Here is a 27,575-nt window from a genome sequence, read left to right as displayed (position 1 = left end):
ACACTGTCATCTCTGGGGTGCAACACAGTGGCTGTTTTAGCTGAGCAATAAAGAAAAGCCAGGAGGGCAAAGCAGCACAGTGATAGTGCCTCCCTGCTCCAAGTCTCCCAGCACTGCCACTGCACACTAGGGACTTGGTCTGGTTCCAGCAGCAGTACCCACCAACCCAACCACCCCCTCCTCCAGAGGTGAGCACCTCCTCCTCCTCCACCTGGGTGTGTGAATATGGGCTCTAATAGAGGGAGCGTCTGTTGTAGTCTGAGCCCTGCATTCCTCAGGAAGTGTGAACACATATACATGGATCATCCACCCACAAGGGATCTCTCTGGTCATTCATCTCTCCGGTCATTCATCTCTCCAACCTCCTGCAAAATGAAGATCACAGAGACTACCTCAAATGATCTTCTGCAGCATAAAGAAGAAAAGGAAAAAATAAAATCCCATGAAGACATCTCATGACACAGTGGCTATCACAACTTTTCACTGGCTGCTCTGTGAACAGGACATAATTTCTAAGCCTAAGCCTGTCTGGCTAAAACTGCCAGATGCATAGCCCTGCTCCTGCACTGCGAGCCAGACAGATGAGACCTCCATAGTCAGCTTCAGTTCCTCACACAGGCACTTCCACGCAAGGGCTGTGTCACCATGTACTTCCAGGAAGGACACCTGAAAGCCCAGGCTGACTCTGCTAGAGATAAGCGACAAGACAAAGGACTACAGTGACTAGGAGCAGGCTGGGACCACTGTCCCAAATAACAGTGGATGCTTGGATGGCCACCAGCCAGGTCCTACATGCACAGGCTAGGGATACCACATGAGAAATGCTTTGCACCACAGTGGGTTTTGCACCACAGGCTGAAGATGGGTGGGAAGAAGGAGGCCAATCCTTCTCACAATTCTGACCACAGTACTGACAAAATCTCTGGCTTGGCTGGAGCAGCAGCACAAGGAGAAAGAGCACGGAGTTTATTTAAAGATGCTCTGTCTTCCACCTCCAGGAAAAGAAAATAGACCTATCATTTATAGTAAAAAGAAAGGCCGTATATTGCCCTGAGAATGAGCAGAAGCCCATACGACTTTCCTCATTTGAGAGGATTTGGCCATCATACTTTTGAGAGTAGTGTTAAACAAACAAAAACATAACAAGGAAAATAAAAATCAAACATGGGGACAACCTGGGAATTTGCTCCCAAAAGCCCATGATAAAAAACCTCCTATGAAAGAAACTCCCCACTGCTCTGCCTCATCTTTCCTTCAGTGCATGGGACACAGGACTTCTGTCACTTCTCTGGCATGCCTGCTTAAGAGCCTGAGAGGTTTTACACTAAGGAAGCTTTTCCTTCACATTTAGCTTAAATGTGGCATCTCTTGAAATCATCTTCTCTTTTACACTCTAGCAAGCCAAACAAGCGTAAATTAAATGGAAGACACATGAAATCTTTATAAACCCAGTGTTTTCCCTACCATGAAAGTTCCTTCTCTTTTGGAGTAGAATGGGTCTTTACTCTGTGCTGTATTTTTCCCCACCCGAAAATAAAGAATATAAATTTTCCTCATGACTTGAATTTAGCTTCATCAGCAGCCCCCTGCTGATGTAATTCAACCCAATGAGACTTTTCTTATTATTATTCTTTTTTTTTTTTTTCCCCAGTGAGCTGCTGTCCCTCTTCCCCTCCTCCCATCAATCCAGGCACAGAAAACAAGGGAGGAATTAGGCAGACAGAACTTATTATCTAACAAGCTGCAACTTCAGACCAGGCAGGGATAACATTTAAAACATAAAAAGCAAATTTTATTAAGCCTTTTTCTCCCCAGAGACTGCCACAAAAATATTCCTTGTTTGTCACTGAGAATGAACCATTTTTCTCTTTCATTTCTGCTTTCTGTCACATATTTCATTTTGGCTGCCCCTTCTGTCTTTCAGCTAGAGACCTAGGCTGCTAATGCAGAATCACAGATAACTCAAAACCAAAATGCCTGTATTATCTTTTCTTTTTTTTTTTTTTCCCCCCTTCTAGTCTGCCAGGTAATTGCAACCCTAAAAGCTTTTGCATATTTACCAGAGAACATGTCTCTCCTGGAGGATGGGACTGTCATCAGGTAGAATATTTCATTTAATACAGCTCCTCTGAAGTATAAACTAGGGTTGGACATTTTTTTCTGGCCTCCTCCAGAGCAAAGGACAAGCAGATAAAAATCAGCTGCTGCAGTGCTATACTGTCAAAGTTCCAGTACCTGTGAAAATTAACTCTTCCCAAGCTCAGAGCTCAGTTAGGCTTTGCCACTGTGATGTTTATGAAGTAGGAAAAGCATCTATTATCAACTTTTGTCCCCAGTCCCCAAAGGAGTAAGACAGATTTCTCTCCTATTTACAAACAGAGCAAGTGCCCTGCTTTTCTGTAACCCAACTGACCATCCACAGATGCTGCCAGGTGTGATTTTCATTAAATCAGTCACCCCTATTTCACAGAATCACAACAACAAAAACACGGCCTGGACATTTCTATATTCAGCTGTCATCTAAAGACAAATTCCCTTTTCTTCCCCCTCTAATTTACCCTAGAGAATTGTTTTTCTTAGTCCCTGGTATGTTGAATTAAGCTGGCTGGTACCAAAGAGAGGGTCTGAGTAGAACATCCACAGAGAAGACTTTGTGTCTTGGAGTCAAGACTGACAACCTGCCAGGGGTTATAAGATGCTGCTTTGCTGAAACTGTTCGACAGACTGAAGAGGAACATAGCTGGTTCACACGTTGTGCTTTGCATGTGCTTATGCAGGGGCAGAACCCCATCCTAGTGTACAACATACCTCTAGTTAAAAGCACTGTGAGAGGGAATCAACTGTCCATGACAGGTCCCCAGTCCACACCAAATTACGGGCAATATTTATTCATTCCTATTAAGTTTTCCACACAGAGAAAGGTGTTTCTGGCCTGGCCAGGCTGCCTGCTCTCTTGGAGCAGAGCTGACATGAACCATAAGAATCCTTCCATTGATTTTAGCAAGTTCCACAGCATGTGTGAAAACTACTCTTTAACAAAACATCTTCTGCATCCATACAGTTTTCCTGTGGGCCAGACTTTTTCTTGTAAAGTCTATGGTTTCATAAATGAGTAAGGACTAGAAGACATATCTAAAACATGGGCTTGATTGTTTAGGTTAAAGTCTTTCTGAATCCAAGAACCTACTTGCATCGGCTTTGAAAGGAAATGTAGACTCTCCACATATAGCCCTTCTTAGGGAAACAGTCTCAGAAAGAAGAAAGTACTGACAAAGGTGAAAGACTTCCTAAATTTGAAATGGTTTCCAATTCAAGTAAATTTCAAGAGGTTCAGATACTACTTTTTCCTGTTAACCAGCAAGCCATTCTAAGCCACCCCAGTTCAACATTAAGGGATGACTCGCATTTGTTTACAGGAATGTAGGGAAATTCCCATAGGTAAAATATCCCTCCTAATAATGTTACATGTCACCAGTCTCTTACCTGTAATATCTGGATTGAAGGTAGGTAGAGCACACAGCTTTAGACACATGGCTAGCTGAACCAAAGTCTATGACCTTGACCCTATATGGCTGTCGGGATGGGTCTACCAACATGATGTTCTCTGGTTTGAGATCAGCATGAATCAGTCCCAGGCTTTTCAGCTTCATTAGGGCAGTTGCTACCTGCTGGAGAATTGGTCGAATGTACTTAAGGGGCAAGGGACTGAATTTGTTTTGTTTTAGGAAATCATAGAGGTTCTGCTCCAACATTTCAAACACCAAGCACGTGTGGTTCTTGTGCTGGAAGCACTCGTACGCACGGACAAAGTTGTAGTCATCCGCACTTTCTGTGCTCAGACGAGCTAAGATGCTCACTTCGATCTGGCCTTGCCGAGCATAGGAAGGATGGTTCTTTAGGATCTTAATGGCCACAATCTCATTAGTGCCACGTTTCCAGCATTTGACTACTTGTCCGAAGGTTCCACGGCCAAGAAACTCTAACACTTCATACGTGTTGGTCATGGAACAGAGCACCTCATGTTGCACCAGCTGGTAATCCCCTTCGCTGTTGGAGCCACTGTTTTTGGAGGTGGCCGTGGAGGTGGTGGCAGTAGCTACAGTGGCCCCACTGGCATTGTTCTGAATCATTGGTGGATGCTCTTCGATGATCTGCACGCTGCTTGTGTTCTCAATCTCCTCGCTCTTGCGCTTAAGTCCACATTTTTGGTAGGTGTCCAGAAGGCTCACAGTGCTGCGACGCATCAGGTTATGTGGCCCGCCCAGTGTTTGCCCAGACACTGCAACCACACCAGAAGTGCTGTTGGCAGATGTCACCACAATGTGCCCTGTGCTTGCTGGGAAGATGATGGTCTGTTCGTAAGGGATGCTTGGATTGGAGATCTGGAGGGAGGCGTTGACGGCTGCTGCGGCGGCTGCTTGGGAGGACTGCACGTTCTTGCTCTGGCTGTAGACTTTGCTGTGTGTGCCGTACCCAGTCATATCCCAGTTTGAACTCGGCTCCACTTTCAGTTTCTTCACGCTACAGAAGGCACTTGACTGAAGGGTGTGAGGAGAGAAAACTTGCACATGCGAGGCCATACCTGCAATACAACATCAGAGTGAAACCACAGTGTCAAGATGCCTTCCCAGCTTTTTTAGTTTGTTCAGTGGAAGAAAGGGAAAATGGGATAAGGAGCACACACACACACACACACCCAAGAGTCAAGTTCTGGCAAAAACATGTATTCAACACAAATAAAATATTATGCTTTGAAATAAATCATTACCCCTGACTGAGCTATACTAACAATCACCAAGATTCTTGCTGTCTTGCTCGCCTCCTTCTCATTTTTAATAACAGGAATGTAAATGTTATTTTTACCTCCTCTGCCTAAAGAGACTCCTATTCCCATTGTCTCCAGGAATACATCTTGCTCTCAGGAAGAAACCATGTCAAATACTACAAAATATTCTGCCCATGGGAGTCAAGTCTCAAATCCTCAGATTCATACTATATTAAACAGTCTGGTGGATCAAACTTAAGCCCTCCATTTATTCCCATAAAACCACTGTGCAGCTTATGGTCTGCAGAGAACCAGGATGGCACCAGGAGATAATACACCGTAACAAAATGGAGGTGTGCAGACAAAGTTGAGGAGCTAGAACCAAAGCAGCAGATGATGTTTCAAGTTGATTGCCAACTTTGTGTGTGGGAATCGTGCACAATGCTGGTCTGTACTCAGGGACAGTGGAGATCGGAGTTACACAACATGAGCTTCACTGTGTGCTCTCGGTTCTCCCAGATTTATAAAGTTGTGTTGATCTACTCTTATTCACAGTAGCAATACCACTACTGAAAGCAGATCCTCTGAAAATGAATGCCATTGTTAATGAAGTAATGTACGCATTAGTGTGTGGCAGAACTAGGTCCTAATATAACTTTATAAGAAAAGACAAAACTCTATTTCACTGCCAGCTTCTTTGGTTCTAGAAGAGTTTCTGATCTTCTACATCTTTATCAAAAAAATCAAACCACCAAACAAGCAAAAAAAGAAATCCACAACCTCATAATCAAAGTGAAAACAAAGCAACATTGAGCACCAACTCAGGACTCAGTAATATTCCACTGCCACAGAAAATGCTCCTAATCAGAAAAAAAGGATGTGGACCATAGAGAAGAGGACATCTAAGTCCTGAATCATTGCCAGTGTTCCCTGCCTAGGGTAGGGATGGTACTCCTGGGTCAAAGGTTTTGTGGACGGCACAGATCTATGGGGTATTCCTGGGCAAGAAGTCAGAGCCCAGCAGGAGTTAAGGCAGAAAGGCACAGCCCCCTTCACCCTTCTGTCTGTCGTCAATGTTTCTTTTTAACACATTAGAATGACTAGGGGAAAAAAAAAGACAATATGCTGAGCTGGCACCATTGCTGAATTATTAAGCACAAGCATAACCTTGACTTGTTTTCAACTTTAAAAAGTTAAAAGCTGAATGAATGCTTCAGTGAGAAAACCACAACAAACTCCACAGTGCACATGGTTGACTTCTTCATGTGGAGACCTGAGAGTATCTAACACGCTGGGCTCCTTTTCCTAAATGAAACCCACACTCCACTAGTCCATGTTGCTCTTTGGAAGACTTTCTGGAGCTCATGTGTACACATACGCACTCACACATGTGCATACATAAACGTGTATCGCCCACACAGAAAAATATGAATGTTACCCCACACTTCCAAACCTCAGTAACATAGTCAAGCAAACACACCCAACACTTTCCAGTTAATTCTCAGGAACCCAAAATCCAGGAACTGCTCAGGAGAGGGGTGCTGTGGCAAGCCAAAAACCACCATGTGTAGCTACATACAACCAGCAAAGCAATCACGCTGGTTTGCTTCAACTTCCCCACCTTCATTCCTGCCACAGTGATGAAATTCTGAAGACAGGGCAGACACAGAAGAAAGCCCCTCTCGGGATATGTGGTGAAACCCTCACCCCTGCTGGAACATGCAACACAAACCTCACTACCCCTGCTCCAGCAACACAGCGCTGCAAACTGCAGCATGCTGCCCTTCGCAGATGTGACTCCTGGCTTTAATGGGGTATCTGATGCTGTTTGCTGCCGCTCATATTAACTCCACCTCCCCCTCCTCAGCAGCAATTTCCATGGTCCCCACAACTGGGTCCGCAGACACAGCTCCCTGTCCCTCTAAGTGCTTTCTCTCCTCTCTCATTTCCATATGGTTGCCACGAATGCCATAGTATGTGGCATGCAGTGAGCTCAGAGAACTGCAGCAATGTCACTCAACTTCTCATCCTGGGCACAAGTATCGTACGTGAGCGAGCTGAAACCTTGTTTGTTTTTCCCTTGATTAAGAAGAGTCACAGTGTTCCTTCTAGTACAGTACTGACCTGCCTGGAGAGTGGGATTGGTGTGATGTATGCTTTCCCCCCGGATGTGAATAATAAAGCAGATGTAATTGGTAACATATTGTGGACCTAGCAGAGGAGTAATTTATAGCTTTATGGCTTTCATTCCGTGGTGTGCTGGAGCAATATCTCGTCGCAGAAAATAAAAAGGGAAAAATCGACCCATGTGGAACAAGAGGTTCTTCTCACACGCTTCTCTAAAGATAACACCAGAAGACCCAGGCACCCCAAATTAAAGTCAGGAAACTGAAGGGCAGCAGCTGCAACTTTCTCAAGGCCACTGTAAAAATCAGGATAAACGCCACCATTAAGAGGCAGACTTTCAACTGGTGCAAACTGGCAGGGCTCCAGTTGATATCAGCTGACGCTAGAAACAAGGTCAGCAGTCACTCAGCGTTGTCAACGTCAGATGGCTGTCTGTGCCTCTTGGTGAAACGAGCTGTTGTTAGGAACTGGTTTCCACATTAACAAGCTCCTTGCTGTCCCTGCACACTGCTGGCAGCCTCAGTTGCAGGGGACAAATACTGACCCACCCTGGTACCCCAAAAACAGGGGAGCAAAGGAAGCAAGGCTGTCTTGTGGCTAAAGGGAGGAGTTCAAACTACTTTGCCACCACTTCCACCCTTCTCAGAGCTTACATCTCATTGCAGGAGAAATACTTTTTCCTCTAAAAACACAAGTATGAAATCCTCCACCCAAAATGTCTTTCTCACATTTGAGGTTTTCAGGACACATGTCATAAGGAGAATAATTTAGCCAGCTCTTCAGCCTAGTCCAATACTAAGAAATTACAGGCTGACTGACAGCTTGGTGATGGGAAAAGAAAGCTTCTGCAGCAAAGTAATTTTTATTGCAGATTTGCCTGTGCAGCTAATGTGAGAAAAACACAACCCTAAATTTCCAGAGGACACTATCAAATTGTGCTGGTAGAATGTTCTTTTTTTTTTGTAAAAAAAGGATCTTTACTCCATGAAAATAGCAGAATTAGTAATGAATGTGAATGAAAGTTGGTGGTTTGTTGCAGTGCTTCAGCCTTTTGATTACCTAGGCCAACAATAGCTTGCCATGATGTCCATGAAGAGACAAGCTGGCAGTAATGGGGTGATTCTTGCCAGCCAAGCTCTCCGATACCTATGTCTCCTGAGCATCCTCCAGAGCCAATGGGGATGCTCCTGAAGAGCATCCTTATTCCTGGGATCTTGGAGAGACAGAGGGACCATGAGCCCCAGCATGATGGCAAAAAAACTGTTTTACTTGTAAAAAGTCTTTTTAAACCCTGCTCATAAGAAACATCCTGCATGTGGCTGGGTCTCTCTTGATGCCTCCCTTCACCACAGTGAGATCCTAGCAAACATCTTGCCACATTTTATGGCCTGAGGCTGGTTCCCTGCTCCTTGCATTTTCAGCCTCCACCAGGAGCAGAGAGGGTGAGGACACTCAAGATGAGCAGCTGTGTCCAAGGAGCATTCCCACTCACGTGAAGCCCAGCTCACCAACCCCATCTGTACTAGCAAAAGCTTCGTTTGGACTAAGGCAAGTGGCAACATGTACCGAACCTACCTGGGCCCAGGCTTGGTTCCTGCCTTGGCAAGGGTGCAGGACAGCCTCACACAGCCCCAGTTAACAGGTCAGGCTGTAGCCAAGACTTCAGAACAGCTAAATACAAGCCCTGAAGAGTATAGGTCTAATTTTCTATCACTTCTGCACAGAGTGAGTCTCTGGGCTGGGAATAGAATCAAGGTTGGGCACCATATATTAAATAAAATTGATAGTTCCTTTCTTTAATAATGAGTTTTAGTGTAGCCATTTAAAGCTCTCACACAATTGATAGTAACTGGATTTAATGGGGCCTCCCCTGTCCTTGATACGACTCATGTAACTCCCTGTAGCATCCACATGAGCTCAAGTATGTAAGTGTGCAGCCAGAGGACAATGTTAAACCAGCCTGAATTACTTTTATTAAAAGACTTAGTTTTTTTTTTTTTCCCTGAGAACTCCTCCCACGTCAGCTTTCACTTAATAATAATTTAGCAGGTGCTATTTACAATTCAGATGGTCCTCTTTTGCATGCAAACAGAAATCACACCGCCACCTCACTTGTACTTCCAAGAGATTTCAGGAAAGCAAATTAGGTAAAGTTCCCTATCCACCCAGCTCATCCAAAGGGCAAAAAATACACTTTGGGGATGAAAGAAGGAACAATTTGAAAGTCATTGGGCTTTTTCTTCTGCTTCACTCCTAGCACTTACTTCTGAATTATAAATGTGGCCTTTGTGGTGGCAAAAGACCAGGCCCTTACCCTGTATTAAGCAGGCAGTAAGACCTTTTGCAGTACCTGCAGAGCTGCCAGTGCTCTGTAACCAGAGGCTGCTTGCTGACTGCTGCCAGAACCACAGTGCCTGCTTGAAAAATACTGTAGAAAGCACATGTGTTTGTGTTCAGCATATAAATGATGTGCACAAGACGCTCCTGAAATAAATATCTTTCACTTCTCCCCAGAGAAGCACAAGCTTGCAAACTCATATGCGCACCTGGGTTCAGAAGGGGATCTGCCAGGTAAGGCTAATGTATTGTACCTTCAACACAGACATGTCTCTGGCATAGCACTCTTTATGGTGGCCTCTGTGTGGCCCCTTTTGAAGCACTGCTCCCAGTACCGCTGCATTCTTGGAACCTCCTTAAAATTTGTGTCTCTGGAGGCTACACAAATTCCTTGCCTTGTGCTACCAAACATTTGGAGACAACCTCAAAGTGGAACACAGACCTCAACAGCCTCAGCCCCTTCCTGTTCCTGGTGAGCAGAGGATGTCGAGGGAGCCTTCATTCTAGATTAAAATCTCCCTGATTTTCTACTCTAACGCTCTTGTCCCGATAGTAAAACAGTCTTGCCCTAATTAGTAATTTCCTAAATGCTTACATAGTGCATGGCAGTTCTGAAGATGCAACAGAGCCCATCCCTTGCACTGCTTCAGACCTCACTTGCACAGCTCCAAGGTGCCACATTTCATCCACAAAAAACCAATGCACAGCTTAGCCATAAACAATAGCAAATGAACAAAGCCAAGCATCCATCTCCATTCCTTTCACTCCCACCCCAAAATGGCATTCCCAGTGCCTCCTGATGGCCAGAGAACTCTCATCACCATCACCTTCACAGCTGATACCCCCTTGCCACCCTGACTGCCCTCCTACACATTCTCCTTCATTTAGAGCATCAGCAACCCTTCTTACTACTTCCTCCTCCACACCATGACTTTCCTTTGCAGGTAGGATAAAAGCTATCAACAGGACCTTGGTTGGTATTCGGGCATGGAGAGGGTATAGGCAGTTGTTTCCTGTCATGGCCAGAGCAGATTATTTCATCATGTGACTCCAAATGCTTCTCTCTCTTCTTCCAAACCCTCTTTATTTCCTGCTTCACTCTGCCTTTTAGCTCCTTAAATTCAGGGCAACTTGCCTGATGGATATTGAAAGCTTTCTCAGCTGACCAGGGCAAAGAGAATACAGCTAGTAATACATGAGGGAGACTTTTCTCTGAGCCAGTCCTCTCCATCCTGCCCTCTTTCCTGAGCTCCAACACACCTACCCTCAGGCGGAGGAGGTGCTGGGAGAGGTGGTAAGGGCTGGTCAGGAACCAGGGACAAAGGCAGTTGGCAAGTGTGGGCTCAGTGGCTATGTACCAATACAGGATGAAGGTTGGTGAGATGGCACACACATATCCAAGGCATTGCTGGGGCTGGGGGTAACGTGAGAAGGGGCTTTCTGGCGCACAATTTTTGCAGGTGCAGCATCTCTTTTCCCAAGGCAACAAATGGAGACCATGAGATGGACAGAGCTATCCATGCTACATCTGTATGCTCTGGGAAGCATCCCTGCCACCTCAGGTGAGAGCTGTCATGAGTAGCTTGGCAACAAATGGACTAGCCAGAGCCCTGGCCTGTGCCACACAGAACAAGGTAACACTACCTGGGGCCAGACCATGTACCTAGGCTGTTCCAGCACCATCCACCCACTCTCATCACATCTGGTGGGTCATTAGTATCATTTGCACTGGGGGCAAACACTTAAATAATCATGCTATACATCTGAAACACCAAACTCTTAGGTATTAGTCAAGCCACAGCATCACCAGCCACAGATCTCCCTTTGAACCACCTGTGCTGTATTTCATTTGATTTTGTCTCTGTAGACAAAGGAGTCAAGTCCCTGCAATTATCAAGTTCCACTCTTCCATATCCACGACAAACCACAAAGCCCTGCTATTAGAGATCATCTGTAAACTAGAGATCATCTGTAATCTTATTCATCCTTTTGATGTGGGTTCAGCTGTCCACAAGCCTGAGTAACAAGCTGTGGGCTCCTCTGACATATTCCTGGTTTTGGGCATGTGAAGCACAATGTCAGGAATATATATATATACACACTTACATTTAAATCCTTCATTACATCTCAGTGAAGGATTCTTGGGGTCACCTCCATCTCTCTTACTTTAATGAAATGCAGTAATGACAAGAGATAGTGCAGATTTCCTCAGTTAACCATGTGACTAGTTTATGTTTCACCTTATAGTTAATTAACGATGCAAAATCTGAGAACACAGGTTAAAATGTTCCTCACCAGACACTTGGCCACCTCACTACTTCCCAGCAGATGCTGCACTCACTAAACCTGACATCAATTTCTAGATCTTCATGTGAGAAGGTCTAGCAGTCAAGTTTATGTTCTTCTGAACTGGAAGCTGTCCCCTAGATACCTTCCTAGGGGAAAACTCAGCATGGTAGTGTAGTAGTGCACTTCTCTCCAGGACACCTCGATGTCACTGAATAGAAAGCAAATGAAGGCAGTAAGTAAACATATTTGCTAGGCTACAGCTTTGATGAAAAGAGTCAGACCCCAGTAAGAAAATCCTCTTCAGCATACCTGTTAAAGTTGATGGGAAGACTGTCACCTCTACAGAAATCATGATGTGATGCTGCAAACGCTCTACCTAGATGTCAAAGTGCTCCTGAGACATAATGCAAGAAACCTAGGAGTCAGCTGAGCCCATGGCAGGGCTCCACAGCTTGAGAAGGCAGTCGGACAGCCATGCCAGACATACTGAGAAATGATCCTCTCAATCCATAGAGTGAAGTCATCAACTCCTGTGACGGTTTCTGCAGTTCCAGGAGCAAAATGAGGTGATGAACAATAAAGACAGAGGTGGCAGCAGCACCTGAAAGCCTGCAAGGTCTGCATGACAGGGTGAAGGAACTTATGCACAGTCTCAGTGTAAAGACATTTTAGGAAAGCGGGTGTTGAAGTCAGGAACAAGTTTAACAATCAAACATTCAGTACTCCCAAGAGCCTCGTAAGAGAAGAAAGTCTGCTCTGGAGTCAGAGACGGGATGAGGAAAGAAACACCAAGACAAAGTCAGAAAGGAGGGATTGACAGAAGCTCTGCTTTGAAGCTTTATCTTTGGAGGACACTGAAGGATGTCTAACAAAATGCTTTCCCGAAGAAATTCCTCTTTCAGTTTTCTCGGAGTGAGGCACAGCAGAGCTGAGGCATGCAGAGGGTGTCCAGCTAGGGCTGTGCTTCAGGCTGCCAGTGGACCTATGTGCAATACCACATCTGCTTAAAGAGCAGGATACTGCGGGAACACCCTCAGCATCACTCAAAACGAGGCATGAGACATTGAGGCTCATATAATGTTATGCTTAAATGATGTCATACATGGCCAGAGGAGATGGGAAAAGCAAGCTACGAAGGAATGTTTTGTGGCTTCCCCATCCTGAAGCCAAAATAGAGCCAGAGGAACCTAAAAGTAGCTACTCTGATCAATGTGCCAGGTAGGACTGCCTGGCAACAGTGTATGTGTTCTGGCCACCTTCCTCCTTCCCATCATTTGGCCTCTACAGTGGCAAAGTAGAACAAACAGTAACTGCAGTATTTTTACAGTACCAGAAGTTCTGTCTGAAGAGCTACACATGATAGTCTCAAAAATAAATATGAAATTGGCTATGGTTTGCCTTGCAGTCCAGTTTAATGTGCATGTGGGTACATATGTTTAACCTCCAAAAAGGTCTGTTTGCAATGCAAGAGCTTCTAGATTCCCACAAGCTCAATATCTGCTACTTGCTGACTGAGTTCCATCCTGAAAGCAGAAGAGGAAAATAAAAGCAAAAAAGGATCTTGGCATGGCTCTGCTTTCCAAGCAGAGGTCTCTTCAGTTTCTGTCCTCCCAACAGTAGCTGACCATGGTATTCTCATCTTACAGAGGACTTGTCCAGATTCCTGACCCCAGATGTCAATGACTATCCTATCTGGCCCTCTGTGGTCCTAATTCCCAGGAAAGGATGCCAGGGCCTCTGGAAAAGGGACCAAAATGAATCAGTGTTTCCCTTTGCTGCCCTGGCTGTGTCCCCCATACGTATGCAGCACTGGCACACCTATGGCTTCCCACAATGGCCTAATGGAAAGAGTATTTTGTCCTTTTCCACCATGGCTGCCTCCCTACCTGGCATTAGGAGCAACCCCTACTTGTGAAGGCAGGACATGAGTAAGGCCCACTGAAGTCTCAAGCTGAGCCTCTCACTCCCACAGGATTTTTCATAAGCATTTCATTTGCAAAGAGGCCATTGCATGACATTCAGCCCCTGCTTTGTTTATGAAATCTGAAACTCAGATCAAGCACTAGCTGGGCTGAAAAGGTCAGTTTGCCTGTTTGCAAAGTCTCTCCCTTTATTTCATTTCAATCAGGATACAGACTTATTGGAGAGACAGAAGCCTCTGGTGAGGTCTGCATGAAATACACAGGATTTAGGCTGCAAAGGAAGATGAAAATGCAAGAAGAAAGGTGGGTGGAGCTGGACACAGGACATTGCCAAACAGAGACAGACTGATTTGATGACCTCTCAACTATCCCAAAGCCAAGGTTAACTGTATCTCCCCCCTTCTGTAGCAACATCTCTCTTTAAAGTAAGAATGAAATCCAGAGACAAGATGTACAGCACCTTCATATATTGAGGGCTATCAGGTGTTTTAGGAAATTAAGAGAAGGGATAGTGTAGTGCCTTGCACTTTAAGTAGTTAAAACAATTCTGTAAATAACCTGTCCTCACACAAGCACATAAACACACCCACACACTGTTTCCTTCAGTTCCTCAAGGAAGCACATGACTTGAGAATGAATTTTTCACCCTCTCTTCCAGATGTTCACTGCCTTGTTGCTCAGAGCGAAGAAGACATCTATAAAGTGATGGCCAGTCAGACACCTTTTTTGCTGCCACTCATGCTGCTGATTTCTATTCTAGAATGAGGCTATAAAACCAGTAATGTATGACATGAGATGGGTCAAGGCCACATGCACAGCTCAGGTTCAGAACTAACACAACAGCCATCCAGCCCAAACCAAAGACTGCTGGGGAGACACAGCATTGAGAGGTTGGATGTGGACTTGTTTCTCCTCAAAAATCCCCAGAGGCATCTCTTTAATTCACGGGCTGCACCCGAGAAAAGTAACCCTGTAAAAAAGTGCCACTTAACTGTTTCTCTCGACCCCTTCCCCTTCAGGAGTGTCAGATAGCTCAGGCAGAGCCCAGCTGAGAGTCTGCTGCAGCAGTCTCCATGCAAACATGGCGCACTACCGGGCGTGTCCTTGGCAACCCTGGTAACCGCCGTGGGTGGAAATTTCCGATGATTTCTTTTGCTGTATTAGAGGTTGCACTGACCTCTGTCACACAGAATACACGGTCATGGCCAGACGTGCAAGCACTTTCACAGCCAAAGGTGATCCACGGAGGTGATGAATCTCCTGCAGAAGAAATGAGTGATGCTGCCGCCTGTGATTCCACAGAAGTGCCTCTGGAGGCTTCTCTGTTGCCCCACTGCTGGCTTGCTGCTGGGGCTGGGGGTTGGAGGGACATGCCTAATCACTTACTGTCTTCACAGTAACCATCTTTTTTAAGCAAGGTCCAATAGGATATAGGCCAGCTCAGCATGCAGAAAAGCCTCTCTGTCCAAGGAAGGACAGCCCAGGTAAAACAGGAAGCTCTTGCTGTTTTAGGCATAGGGATAAACCACATGAAGGATTTCAGAAGAGTAAATATCCAGGAGCTCAGAAAAAGCTGTCTTGAGAAGATATAAGGCTTCTATGTAAGATGAAGAAGCTCAGGGACACCAGTAACTGCCCACTCCCCCTCAAAGCTCTAAAAGAAGAGAAATCAGAGCTAGGGAAGTCATTAAGAGAAAGAAAACAGTAAAAACATCCACCTGTATTAGCAGAACTCCCTGGCTACCATCAGTTTCTCCCTCGGGTTTCTCTTTTGTGCAGGATATGATTATTTACTGACATGTGTTTACTCAGCTCTACAGTGCTTAACACAATGACTGTGGGCTTCTTGTGCTGCCATGACCAGAGTATGACAGAAGGCAAGCAAAGTTGAACCTAGATATCCAGTAAGATACATACCAAGTGTTTTTTGCAGTGTAGCCTGACACTGTGATGGGCTAAAAGAGGGACCAAGCTTCAAAAGAAGGTTCTAGGCAGAGAGAGCCCCACAGCCAGACTTGATGTAGAGGGGCTCCATTTCAACCAAGAAAGAGCAAGGGAGGTGATAACTTTGGTGGGGTGTACAGTGAACAACAACCCTTGGTATAACTTTGCTCCAGGTTGTTCAGTGCTTTTGAGATGCTGAACCACACCCTGCTGAGACACAGGCATCTGAGCACACCTTCTTCCATGTACAACTGTGTTCACTCTTTGCAACCAGTAATTGCCACATGGGTATAGTACAATTGCCGAAACCAAACCTACAGAATTAAAAAGCCTCGTTAGAAAGGATAGCTAGCCACAGATGACTGACTACCTCAAGCAGCTGTCAGGCCTTCTTCTCATCCATGATCCTGCATTAGTGAACTGACAGGTTGGACTTGATGATCCTTGATGTCTTTTCCAACCTTATTGATTCTGTGATTCTGTGACATATCACCACGCACTTCCAGCAGCATGCAGCTACTTGCCTCATCTCTTCCACAAGCATCTTTTTGGCAGTATTATTACAGCTATTTTGCAGCCATGTCCTTTCAACCCTGAACACTCTACTACCCTTTTCATACAGCAATGAAATTTGAGGATTCAGCCTAGATGCAGTGGGACGGTGAGTTCAGAATCATCAATGCAGTGGTGACGTTGCAGCCAAGCTGTCCATTGTCACACCTATGGGTTCTGACTAACAATGAAAAGGAAGTCTGGCCAAACTGAGTCATGGAGCAAGGAAAGTTTCTGGGGAAATAAGCTCTATATGATTATTTCACAAGGAGAAAATATACTGCTGTTTCTGCACAACCCATAAAAACCAGATTAGTAACAACTTGTAGTCAAATCACAAGAGGTTTCAATAGGTCTAGGAGAACACTGGGTGTCTTATCTTTGCCTAACACAGGAATAATTAGGGAGAAAAATGCCTGGACTGCCAGGTGGTTGTTGGTAGAACAACTGTGAGAATTCCACTAAGTGTTGAGAGGGGGGAACTACCGAAAAAACAAACCCAAAATCATCTAGGGGAATTTAGTACCAAAAGTCCTGTGAACTTTCATCAGACCTGATGTACTCAAAACTCCCAGTGGGCTTTCCATCCTCCATATGGATGAAGAGTAAGAAGAGACTGGAAACCAGATTCAGCAGAAATACAGTAACTGGAGAAAGAATTTCAGTGGGAAGGGGCACGTTTACAGCCTGTATAAGTATCCAATTAACTTGATGCTTGTGGACATCATCCTTGGGTTTGTCCATTTTTCCCATCTGAAAATAGACACCCCTCCCTCTTCAGTCCTTCCTGGACTCATGGAAGACTGAAATGAGTCACCAGAAGACCAGCTGAGTCATCCAGCCAAAGCTGGAAAGCAACGCAAAATTTCTCATCACATCCACATCTAAAACATGGATGACAGCAGCCCTCCTAGCAACCAACCATGCATTAGGCAGAAAGGGTTGGAAACCATTGCCACTATGAGCCATTATTTTAAGCCAGACAGAAAGTGGCCTTAAAGGAAACTAGTACAATGCAAAACAAGCGCTGACTGATGGTTCTGCATCTGACACAAAGCCCTTCTCCATCAGTTTCCCCTTATAGCTGCTTTAAGAAAAAGAGAGTTCCTTATCTCAAAAATGGCCATATCCTCCTCCCAGGTCATGGGCTATATTTACCTGATTTTGCAATTTTTACAAATCAAAGTTCAAATTAAAGTAATTTCTTTCAAATCTTTCCATCATCAAACCTTAACAAAATTTGTTTCGCTATCCAGTCTCCCTCATGACCAAATAACTATGGCCTTTTAAGAACACAAGTCCAAATGTCTACTATCTTGAGAACAACAAGAAGTGGGGCAACTACTTTTGGGCCCAAAAAATTATTTACCTAACACGCTTTTTATGATGGATTACAAAAGTTTAGAAACCAAATTCAAGACAGTGGGAGACTGTTACACCTGTCCTGAGGAGTTGGGCACACTGAGAGCAGATGCAGTGTAAGCTCCCTTGACCTTACATCACTTGAACAGTGCACCACAACCTTGCATTTGGGCACTGAACAAAATGATGCTCACCCTCACCAGCTACCCAGCCTTCCCAAACTGCTGTCTATCAGCACACATCATCAGGCATGTTGCTGACATATGTGAATGGGCTGAAAGTGCCAAGTGGTACCTCAGTCCTACAAACGTTAGTCACAGGCATCAAAACAGATGTATTTATACCCACACCTACAAAATCAGCATCCCACAACACAGAGCTGGCCTTGTTCTCTGTCCCCCTTTAGAGCAATGTGGCAAAACCAGAAAATCAGATGTAGCTGAGCGATAAAACTATCAAGGGCCACAGAAAATCCTAGTATTAACTACCGCAGAAATATTCACAAAGGAGAAGACAGGTACAAGGGAGATGTAGCTCTACAGCAAAGGAACAGTTTGTTCTGTTGGAACTCTAAGGCAAATGCCTGCTCTCCCTGTGCTGTCAAGGAAGAGCAATAGTGACCAGCAAGGCCTGGGTTGCACTGCACAGCTGCCCAGGGAAACCTGTCTCCCCACCGCTCACCACCACTCTGCAAACCTCATGCCACAGGCTACCACCAAGCCAGTCCTGGGTGACTCTAAAGCAGCAGGTGCCTATGGGGACATCACATGTGGCAGATCAACACTACAGGTCCTGCTGTGGCTCACCCAGAAAACCTGCTCTCACCTGACCCTAGCAGCAGCTAATGGCACTGCAGGACTGTACATGAGATGGCACCAAACAGGTTTTTTTTGCTCTAAATTTCTCAACTAATAATGCCACTCTTGTTCTGTCCTGGTCCTTCCCTCTAGCTCAACTCCAGGTTTCAGCAAGGCCATGATGCATCCACCTTGGCGTGTCTCGGCTTCCAGCCCTCTGTACCTTTTTCTTTTGCCAAAAAAAATTAGTAATAATAATGAAAAAAGAGAAGAGCTGAGGGGTTCAGATGGGCACCAATGAACAAAGAACTCAACAAACCAGGGTAACATTTGAGTCTTAGGGAAGACAGATGTCTAACAGAAGCAGGTGTAACTGGACATCTAGTCTTTTAAAGGTTTGGTGATACACTCTAGACTGTTCAAATGAAATGGTAACTTACTCCACACTCTGCAGAAGAAGAAAATAAATATGAAACTGGATTCTGGCAGCACCAGTAGAACCCAAAAGTGACCCTCCTGCTTTCTGGTCTGCCGGCTCTAAGGAAAGTGCTATTCCTTGAGGAATTTTAAAAAACAAAGCCCGAACAAGTGTTCTCATGTCCTTTCCACTTCCCAAAGCCAATGCAAGCAGCTCACTTGAGTGGCCCTTCCACACATGGCACCCTCTGGGCCTTGGCACTTGCTAACAACCCACACTGGCACTAGGGGCCTGCTTTGGTACTAACCACAAGCAGTGCAGCAGCCACAGCGTGCAGCTCAGCACATGCGAGCTACAATAAACTCGTCAGACTGTGCAAGACATGAATCACATGGATTGCCACAACAGCAACACAGCATGCACAACCCTGCTAAACAAACACACAAACAAAAAATCCTAATATATCCCAAAACACAGAAGCAGGTAACCAGTCACTCTCCTGAGGATGCCAGTACAGTTATGTTACAGGGCTTGCCAGAAAAACGCATACCCTCCTGACTGGTGACACTTCACAAATGCTTCAGCATGGTTGTAGTGAGGAGCCAAGGTAAAGGAGAACTAACACAACTTATTCTCACCAGAAACCTGGACCCTGACCTAGGAGATAAATGTCTGACTTGCCCAGGATGCTGTGAGAGAAAACATTGGTCACCAAGATGTGTGGTTGAAGAGGTTGCTCAGTGTCTTTTTGAAAAACACATCTCCAAGTGCACTTAGCCAGCTGGCAGTGCTGTTCCTCTCACACCATCAGGGAAATTACGTTGGAGAAACAGCAATGACTCTTCCAGGTCCTCCTGGAGTCCTGGCTACAGCCATGAGACTGAAGCATGGAAATAATGCCACAAGTGCATCTGAGGGGTCTCCATGCTGCTTTTATCCTTCAGAGCGGATGAGATGACTACTCCCATCCATGCTCACAGACCAGCAGGACATACTACTTCAGCAATGAACCTGTCACCAATAACTAGAGTTTGGACATACTTCTGTTTTTCACTTGTATCACTGTGATATGAATAATGGGAATATTGACCACTGCACCATTCTGTCTTCCCCTTTGCTCTTTAATGATCTCACTGTGTCACCTCCTAAGCCACAGCCCTTCAAACATTTGCAGACGTGCCTCACCTTCTAATCAGCAGCTACAAGCCTGTGACCCAAGAGATGAATCTGGCAGACAAAACCAAAGTGAAAAGGTGTAAGGCCAGTTGTTTGCTTTTCCTGGAGGATTCAAGCCAGAGACTTCAGCTTTTCCAGGTCAAGACATTGTCTGATTAGAAAATATTCTATAAATTATTTTTTAACTGTTTCCCTAGGGCAGCCAGCGGGACCCTGACACTACAGGTACGTGGGCCTCTGTCTGCGTTTAAGCTCATCAATTGTCTTAACGGACTTCAGCAAGACAACTCACGCATTGAAAGCTAGCTACATGTGTAAGCATTAGCAGGATCGGGGCATTAGTCATCTTCCCCTGTTTTCTGCAAGGGGGTTAGTGTAAAAAAAGGCAAAAAGCCCCCACAACACTTCTGGATACAATTCAGGTATCCGAGTCATACTTGAATCTAAGTTAAATCCCTCTCCCCCACTCTGCCCTTTTAAAAGTACTTTGCTAATGGTTAAGTATTTGGTCTGCTGTTAACTGATTTAAAAAAAAAAATCCTGTGAAAAGCAGGGTCTCCAGCACCCTAGAAGGTGCACACTCTCAGAAGACCTACACAGGCATTCTGCAGGTTTCCTTCTCCTGGATTTTCTTGCAGATTTCCCTTTCCTTTTTCTCCTCCTGGCTAGCAATACGCATAGTCAAACAGGCTCTCTGCTTTCGGCAGAGTTTGTCTGCTGTTGCTGCACATTCTCCACCTGGAGTGAAAACTCCTCTTTGTGACACCACGTTGTCGCTGCAGCCAATGATGATGTCACAGACCAAGTATTGTTACTTCATCTGGAAAAGGGGCAGCAGGAGCAGATGAACTCCGAAAACAAAGATATTGTTTTGGTGTAAACAGCCTTCACAGAAAAAAGGGGGGAAAAGATAAATGAAGTGTATGTAAATATAGGAAAAAAAAAAAAGTAGAATTTTCTCAAATATAAATAAATATAAGATAAATAGTATTTTTCTCTAGGCAGACCTCTCGAAGTCCCAACAAGGCACTGAATGGTTTGTAGTTTTGTTTCTGAAACAGCCTTCACAGAAAAAAAAAAAAGGAAAAATATAAATAATATAGAAAAAAAGAGAATTTTCTCAAATATAAATAAATACATGATAAATAATATTTTTCTCTAAGGCAGACCTCTCAAAGTTCCAACAAGGCACTGAATGGTTTGTCATTTTGTTTCTGTTAAGAAAGGAGGCCCTTATTAGCTTTTGAAATAAACATTTTTTTCTATTTTTCAATTTTGTTTTTAATGTCTTTGTGTCTCATCACTGTCCCAGAATAAGCAAGCACCATTGCTGCAGAACAAAACAGATCTGAGGAAACAGCATGCAGTGTGTTTCCAAGTGTTTGCAAATGCTGCCCATGTGTGAGGGTGATTGTTTCTCATGTAAGTCAGATATTAGTGCAATGTGAAAAAAAACCATAACCCCATTCAATCACATCCCCCTCCACCTTCACACTGAAACCCAGAGGTTATAATGACATGGAGGAGCAGGAATAAATTAGAACTAGTGCTGGTCATGCCTTGTACTTTTTTGTTTTTTAAAGAAAGGGGATCCCATTTATCCTCTCTAGGTCTAACTCAGAACGGGGATAGCTGCTAGGCAAAGGGGCAAAGAGTAGGTTTCCATGAGGTCAAAAATGAAAATGAGGTCATTTTCAGAGGTCAGAAATGGAGTAATACATTCCATGTCCTAATATATGCCAGATCTTCAGAGAGGGACATCATCTTCACCATCTCCCTCTCTGCCAGCCAGGACATCTTCAGGCTGTGTCACCCTAGGTGCTCTGCTGAGGGGAACAGCAGGGAGGGCACAGGCACTTCATTGGTTAGACACTTTCCACCACTTAGTAAGGGTTACTCAGAAAGTAGCACATCATGACAAAGTTGACAGCCAGCAGTTTGGGTGCGGAACACCAGAGTCGAGGTAACATGCTGATGGCATTGCAGTGGACAACCAGGTAGGCCATGTGTAAGCCCTTCACTTGCATGGCTTAACACCATGCTTCAGAGATGAGCCCCTACTGTGGTAACAACTGCCTTAATCCAAAATCCCTGCTCCAGAGCAACTCTCTGTTTTCCCTCTTTAGGTTTGAGACACAGATAGGACACCGGCGATGATCCACATTATATGCAGCTTTGACGTGAAGGTGACCAAAGACCACCACACCAGTGGTTGCCCTTGTGTGCAGTCACACACTGCATGCACCAAGACCAAGGGACTATAGTGCCTTCAATCCTCCTTAATAGGGCCCTCAGCTGAAGCAGGACCACCTGCTCTATCCCAGCTTCCTCTCCAGGGTTTTGACAAGGCTGTGATCTCAGCTCAGAGCTAAAAAAAAAAAAGAGAGAGAAAAAAAAGAAAAAGAGAAACTATCGTTGCTTGTTAAACACAACTGTCTAATGCTTGAACAACTGTAACAATCAGCCAGTGCTAGCAGACCACTGTCTGTCTTGACAAACCTTTCTGAATCTTCACATGCAGAAGAAGCAGAAATATTGGTAGGACTTAACAGTTGTCAGCTTCTCAGGGGACACCAAAAATAAGAAGCAGTTCCCTCCTCAAAGTACCCTAATGACATTCTGGCTTTACAAAACACAACACTTGAACGTTTTTTCTGAAATATAAAATTGCAATGCAGAGTCAAATTTAAAAAGAAATATAGAGCATTTTTAAGAGAAATTCCATGGGGAAAAGCTACTGTGAAATAACCAAACATCAATTATGAAAACCAAATCAAGAAGAGGCTCTTGTGCACGGACTTTAGGGTTTTGAAGAAAAGGTGCATTCTGGTTTAACTTGTAAGCAAAGAAGGAGCAAGTTTCCTCAACTTGTACAGCTCAGTGAGTATGTTCCCCTGCTGAACTGTAACCCTTTAAAGTCAGTGTATCTATACAACTTCCCTGCATCTCATATCTCCTGCTCACAGCAATCTTTGCTTTCCACTCACACCTCCTCTGCATGACTGGCTTACTCCCATCCTAAATTAGTGCAGAAAAAACAGCTGATACTACTGTGACATGGGCAAACTTTTGCTGCATCCCAGCCATCCAGCAGCTTGCTCATTGATGGCATAATCACAGTTTCTACTTCAAACCTTCAACCAAAACCTCCTCCCCTACTACTGCCCACATACAACTCTGAACTAGTACTGGGGTGCAGGCAGTGCTACTTCCTTCTTACCTGAGGAAACATATATGGGTAAAAAATCAAAATACACAAGTGAACAAAAGCAAAGAGATTTAGGGGTGGTTCTCCCTATGTGTCAGGGTTGGATCACTTTCCCAAGCATAAAGACAACAGTCTTGCACACGTACCACTTAGGATTTCCACAGGGCAGGACCTGGGAGAGGAAGCAACCAGAACCATGAGCACCCTGGCTGAAACGAAGAAATGCCTTTCCATAAGACCCACAGCAAAAAGAAATGGGATGATCTTGTCCTTCTTTAAAATAACTTGCAAGTCTGTTGGTTTGTTGCACTGCTGTTTAATGGTAAGTAATAGTACTATTAAAGAACAACAGCATAAATCAAACAGCTGTTATAAGGGAAAAAAAGACATCTCACTTTGTTTGCCTTTTTCCTCCATTCCTGACCTCTCTAACTTGAGGGTCGCATATACTCCTACACACAATGCCTGGATGCAAGGTTTCACCAGGAATTTTCCTCTCTTGATGATCAACAGCACCAAGAGAACTCTTCTTCCAAGAGAAGAGGCCAATCATTATTCCTCATGCCCACTCTGCATGACAGACAGTCAAGTGGAAAACAGAAAAGATGAAAAGCAAGACTACTTAAAACTCTAAATCAAGAATGAAAGGCTTAAGAAACCTCAGCTTTGCAATTGCCTGTGCAGCCTTCCTTCAGCCCTCTTTCTTGCCTGTGTACCATGGCAGAGCTGTTAATCACATAATCACAGGCTACTTTTCTATGGGACCTTGGCCTCACCCAGTACAGCAGGATACAGAGTGCTCACCTAGTGAGGAACTACTCACTATTTCATCCTCTCCACACTGTCCGAGGTGTGGTCCCAAGCCTTGTTGACTAGGTATCAGGCACACTTTCCTCTGCAGATGGAATTAGTAATTTACTCATAGGCCTTCCTACAGTACACATCATTAGAGTAACTGAATGTTTCACAAACATGAAGGAATGTATTTTTGCAATGCCCTCATAAAGTGAGACACTGTGTTGTCCATGTCATGGGCAGGGAACTGAGGCACAGAGAGATTAGTATGAAAAGCCTCCACTAATTTTAAATGCCTAATTGAAACTCTTAGGTGCAAATCCTTCAGAGGCTTGTTTGGTCTGCTGAGGAACTTGGCTGAGTTTGGGCTGATATTCTTGGACACCACAGAAGTGGTGCCTCTGACATATATACCATGCAAATTTTATTGGTTTGTTAAGGTGGGGGCTTGCTTTCTAATGTAATTGTATGTTTGTTACATTCAACATAAATCAAAAATTCAACAGAGGTGTATAAAAGAGCTGTTTTCTAAATACGCATTCTGAGGCAGGCAGCTGGGATGGAACATTTTTGCCCAGAGAGTTTAAGTTTGGTAAAGTTGTGAAAAATAAAACAAAAAAGGGTCTTAGTATAGGAAAGCTGCTGGATGGCCTCAGTAGCAGGTCATTGCCATGACATACATTTTTCCTTCTCTTGCATGATAATATCCAGCTGTTGAAAAAAACACACAGCCCAGACGTTACACTAACAGAACCAAGTCAAACTTAAAAGCAAACTGTAACTAAAGCTTTATTTCATATCCTGGTTCTGTTCAGATAAAGAAGATTAATTTATTTTTAACCTTAATGCAAAACAATGTCTTGTTACTCAATTCCAAATAGCAATTTTTGCTTTAGAGCATAAGCACCACCCTTCCTCCTGTTCTCTCAGAAAGAGGGAGCAAGCGTCAGGCACTGTAGGCAGCACTGGTCCTCAGATAGATATAGGACAGGCAGATGGACAATATGCTGAAGCAGTGAATGTTACATTGGTATAAACTGATCCTTCTTCTGATTATTTACAGGGAGATTCACAAAATCCTGAGAAAAGGCTCATCTGAAAATTTCAGGCTTATCTACGCTAACAATGGGAAAAAGACAAGACAGACAAAGACACAGTCAAGGGTTGGGGAGAACAGATCACTGGTGCCAGCTTTCTTCAGCCCAATGAAGTATTTTTTGACACACTTCTGTAAAAGTGTAAAATCTAGCCTTGCAGCTGTCCACCAGGTGTGCTCAGGACTCAGGGGAAAACAGTGAGACAATGTGGGAGTTGGCAGAACTGGTTCCTCCATCATGTTGTGGACATGCAGGACAACCCTGGGATAACTCCTGGTGACTCCCGTTTGCTACCCAAATTTGCTGTCCCTCCCCTAGTCACATACCTCACGCACACAGAGATGAAGGCAGGCCCAGTTTTTCTGTCCTGCACTGACAACTCTGACTATATATCCCTGCTTTTCAGCTAGCAATGTCTCCTGACTGCACTAACATTGACTAATTTAGTATTTTTAATTACAGAGGGATTTGCAGCACTGCACTACAGTGCACTCTTTTATTATACCCACTGTTTCTACTGGATCTGGGTACACTCTACACACAAAGTTGCACATTAGACAAATTACACTGCACATTAAGTAAATCTCTCTCTAGAAACAGGATTAGATGAAGAGGCAAATCTTCCTAATTCCTGGTGTATAAATTAATATTTGCAAAATCAATATGAAGTAAGAGTTCCACATCAATTTATGAAAAAACAAAAAAATATAGTTTAAACCTTCTCCACAATGAATCAAATTTATGTAGGAGATGCACTCTTTTTTTCTCCTATTTTGCTTAATAAATAAAACAGCTGGTCTGAGGAATGAGGTCAATCAGTGTCTGGAAAAAGCTCCATTAAAGCTGCTATATAACCTAGTTTCTCAAGCTGCATAAGGCATCCTAATATTGGAGGCAGAAGTCCGTGCAGAGACAGCCTGGATGGCTCAGCTTCTGGCCCTTCAGGGTTAGAGAAGACATTTGTCACAAAAGATAGTGGTAAGAGACATATCTTGCAAACATCTACGGAGCTAGGCTCTGAAGGAGTACAACAAAGATAACATGACACATCCAGACCTACACATTAAATATGACTAGTGATCTTGGGCATCTAAGTTGAAGTAATCCAACACAAGGAGATGGTAAACGTGCAAATTTTCACTTAGGCTCAGATCCCCTCAAAGCTAGTTCTGCTGCCATGGTGGATGACCTCTTTCCAAGGCACTCAGTGGCTGCATGGTGCCACCTCTCCCACGCCACATGGGAGGAAATGAATCCAGCAGTGCCCAAAGCTGTGGATGTGCTGCGCAGGCACAGAACCTAGTCCAGTGCAAGCAGAAGTCTCACAGCACTGGTCTTCCTCCTCCTGCACTTCACATGGCTGTTGTTATGATGTTTGGACCCTGGTCACCTTGGAAAATGTTGTCTTTCCTTTCTTCTACAGGATTGAAAGTGCTTTGCAAAAGGTATCACAATCCACACCCTACAGAGGCAAAAATGGATCCAGAAAAAAGCATAGTGACTTGCTCAAGCTTAAAGAACAAGGCAGCAGTATAACTAGGAAAGGAAACCTCCTGACCCAGAACCCTAGGTTTTAGCTTAACCAAGGATACTCTTTCCTCATTTAAAAAAAAAAAAAAAAAAAAAGGAAGAGGGGGAAGAATATTCTGTAGACACAGTGAACTTGGCCGTGAGGGTGCTAATGACCTGATACACTTTTTTTTGTCTTCTCACCTCCATTTCCCATGATAAACTTCAAGGACTATCCCTCTTCCCTGATCTACTTTAAACTAGCATGTCTGCTGAAAATCCTTTTCCCAACTCCCTGAAGCCAGAGACCATCCTTCCCAGGAAGGAGATTACCTTCTCGCTTTCAGTCTCTCTGGATGTCCTCACAATGCCCTGGCCTGAGAGCACTCTGCTTTCTGGATTGTGCTGAGGGACACCAAAGTCCTCCCTGCTGGTCTCAGCCTGCAGTACATGGCAACCTGAAAGAGTACCCTGGAGGTAAAACCTGGTTGTTCTCTATTAATTTTTCATTTCAAGAATGGCTCCAGGGAAAGGAGGAGATATAGGTCAGAGACTTTGGGGGCTGATTAGTAACTCTGTACCTCTTCCTTCCCTTTCTTTTCCTCTCCTCTTTCTTGTTTTTCCTTTCCAAATTCAGAAACAGAGGGTTTTCCCTCTGTGTTTCTCATTTACGCCTTGAACATTATGGACATTAGTCAGCAAACTCCTGCTATCTCCTCAGTGAGCCCCTGACACTTGCAGAGTGACTAACCCTTCTCCACACACTCTTTGGCTCCAATAGTTGCATCTGTTGTGGTATTTCTTTCCCCCACTATCCCATAAGCTCCTGCCACCACACGACTGCAAACACCATTTTTATGCAGAGATGAAAAGCCAGGAGAAGATGACAGGGTCTGCATTCATGTCACTTCTTAACTCACCACCAAAGCAGCAATGTCCCTCAAACTGCCCCCAAGAACAGGCATGCAGGAACACCATGGAAAAAGCCTGAAGCAATCTGACTTCTCTCTGTGGCCATGCCAGTAACCTGGCCTGTTGGGTCATATTGCCTCCAGGTGCCTGTACCAGCCTGTCCTTGCCAGGACTGAGAGTCTCTGTCCTTGTCAAGGTGCCTGACACAGCATACAGAAGGTCTCAGCTGGGCTTCTGAGGCATGAATGCATGGTGAGTACAACTACAGCTCCTCGTGACTCAAGACCACCTCATTAGATTATGACAGAAGGCTCCTCTTCCCCAGGTGGGCTTGCACAAGATGTGCACCCACAGCCATGCTCACA

The 27,575-nt window shown here is 44.5% G+C and overlaps 1 protein-coding gene across 1 annotated transcript in view; it reads right to left on the bottom strand.

Moving 5' to 3' along the window:
• Positions 1 to 27,575, bottom strand: part of HIPK2 (homeodomain interacting protein kinase 2) — a 127,271-nt gene that overhangs the window by 79,411 nt on the left and 20,285 nt on the right. Inside the window, exon 2 of the mRNA XM_054386960.1 lies at positions 3,484 to 4,582. Within this exon, the coding sequence (XP_054242935.1) occupies positions 3,484 to 4,582 (1,099 nt within the window). The remainder of the gene's footprint in view (positions 1 to 3,483; positions 4,583 to 27,575) is intronic.

This window comes from Indicator indicator, chromosome 14 (assembly GCF_027791375.1).
Source record: "Indicator indicator isolate 239-I01 chromosome 14, UM_Iind_1.1, whole genome shotgun sequence".
NCBI classification, from domain to species: Eukaryota; Metazoa; Chordata; class Aves; order Piciformes; family Indicatoridae; genus Indicator; species Indicator indicator.
Note: the sequence above shows the minus strand (reverse complement) of the source record. Positions and strands in the feature narration are given on the sequence as shown.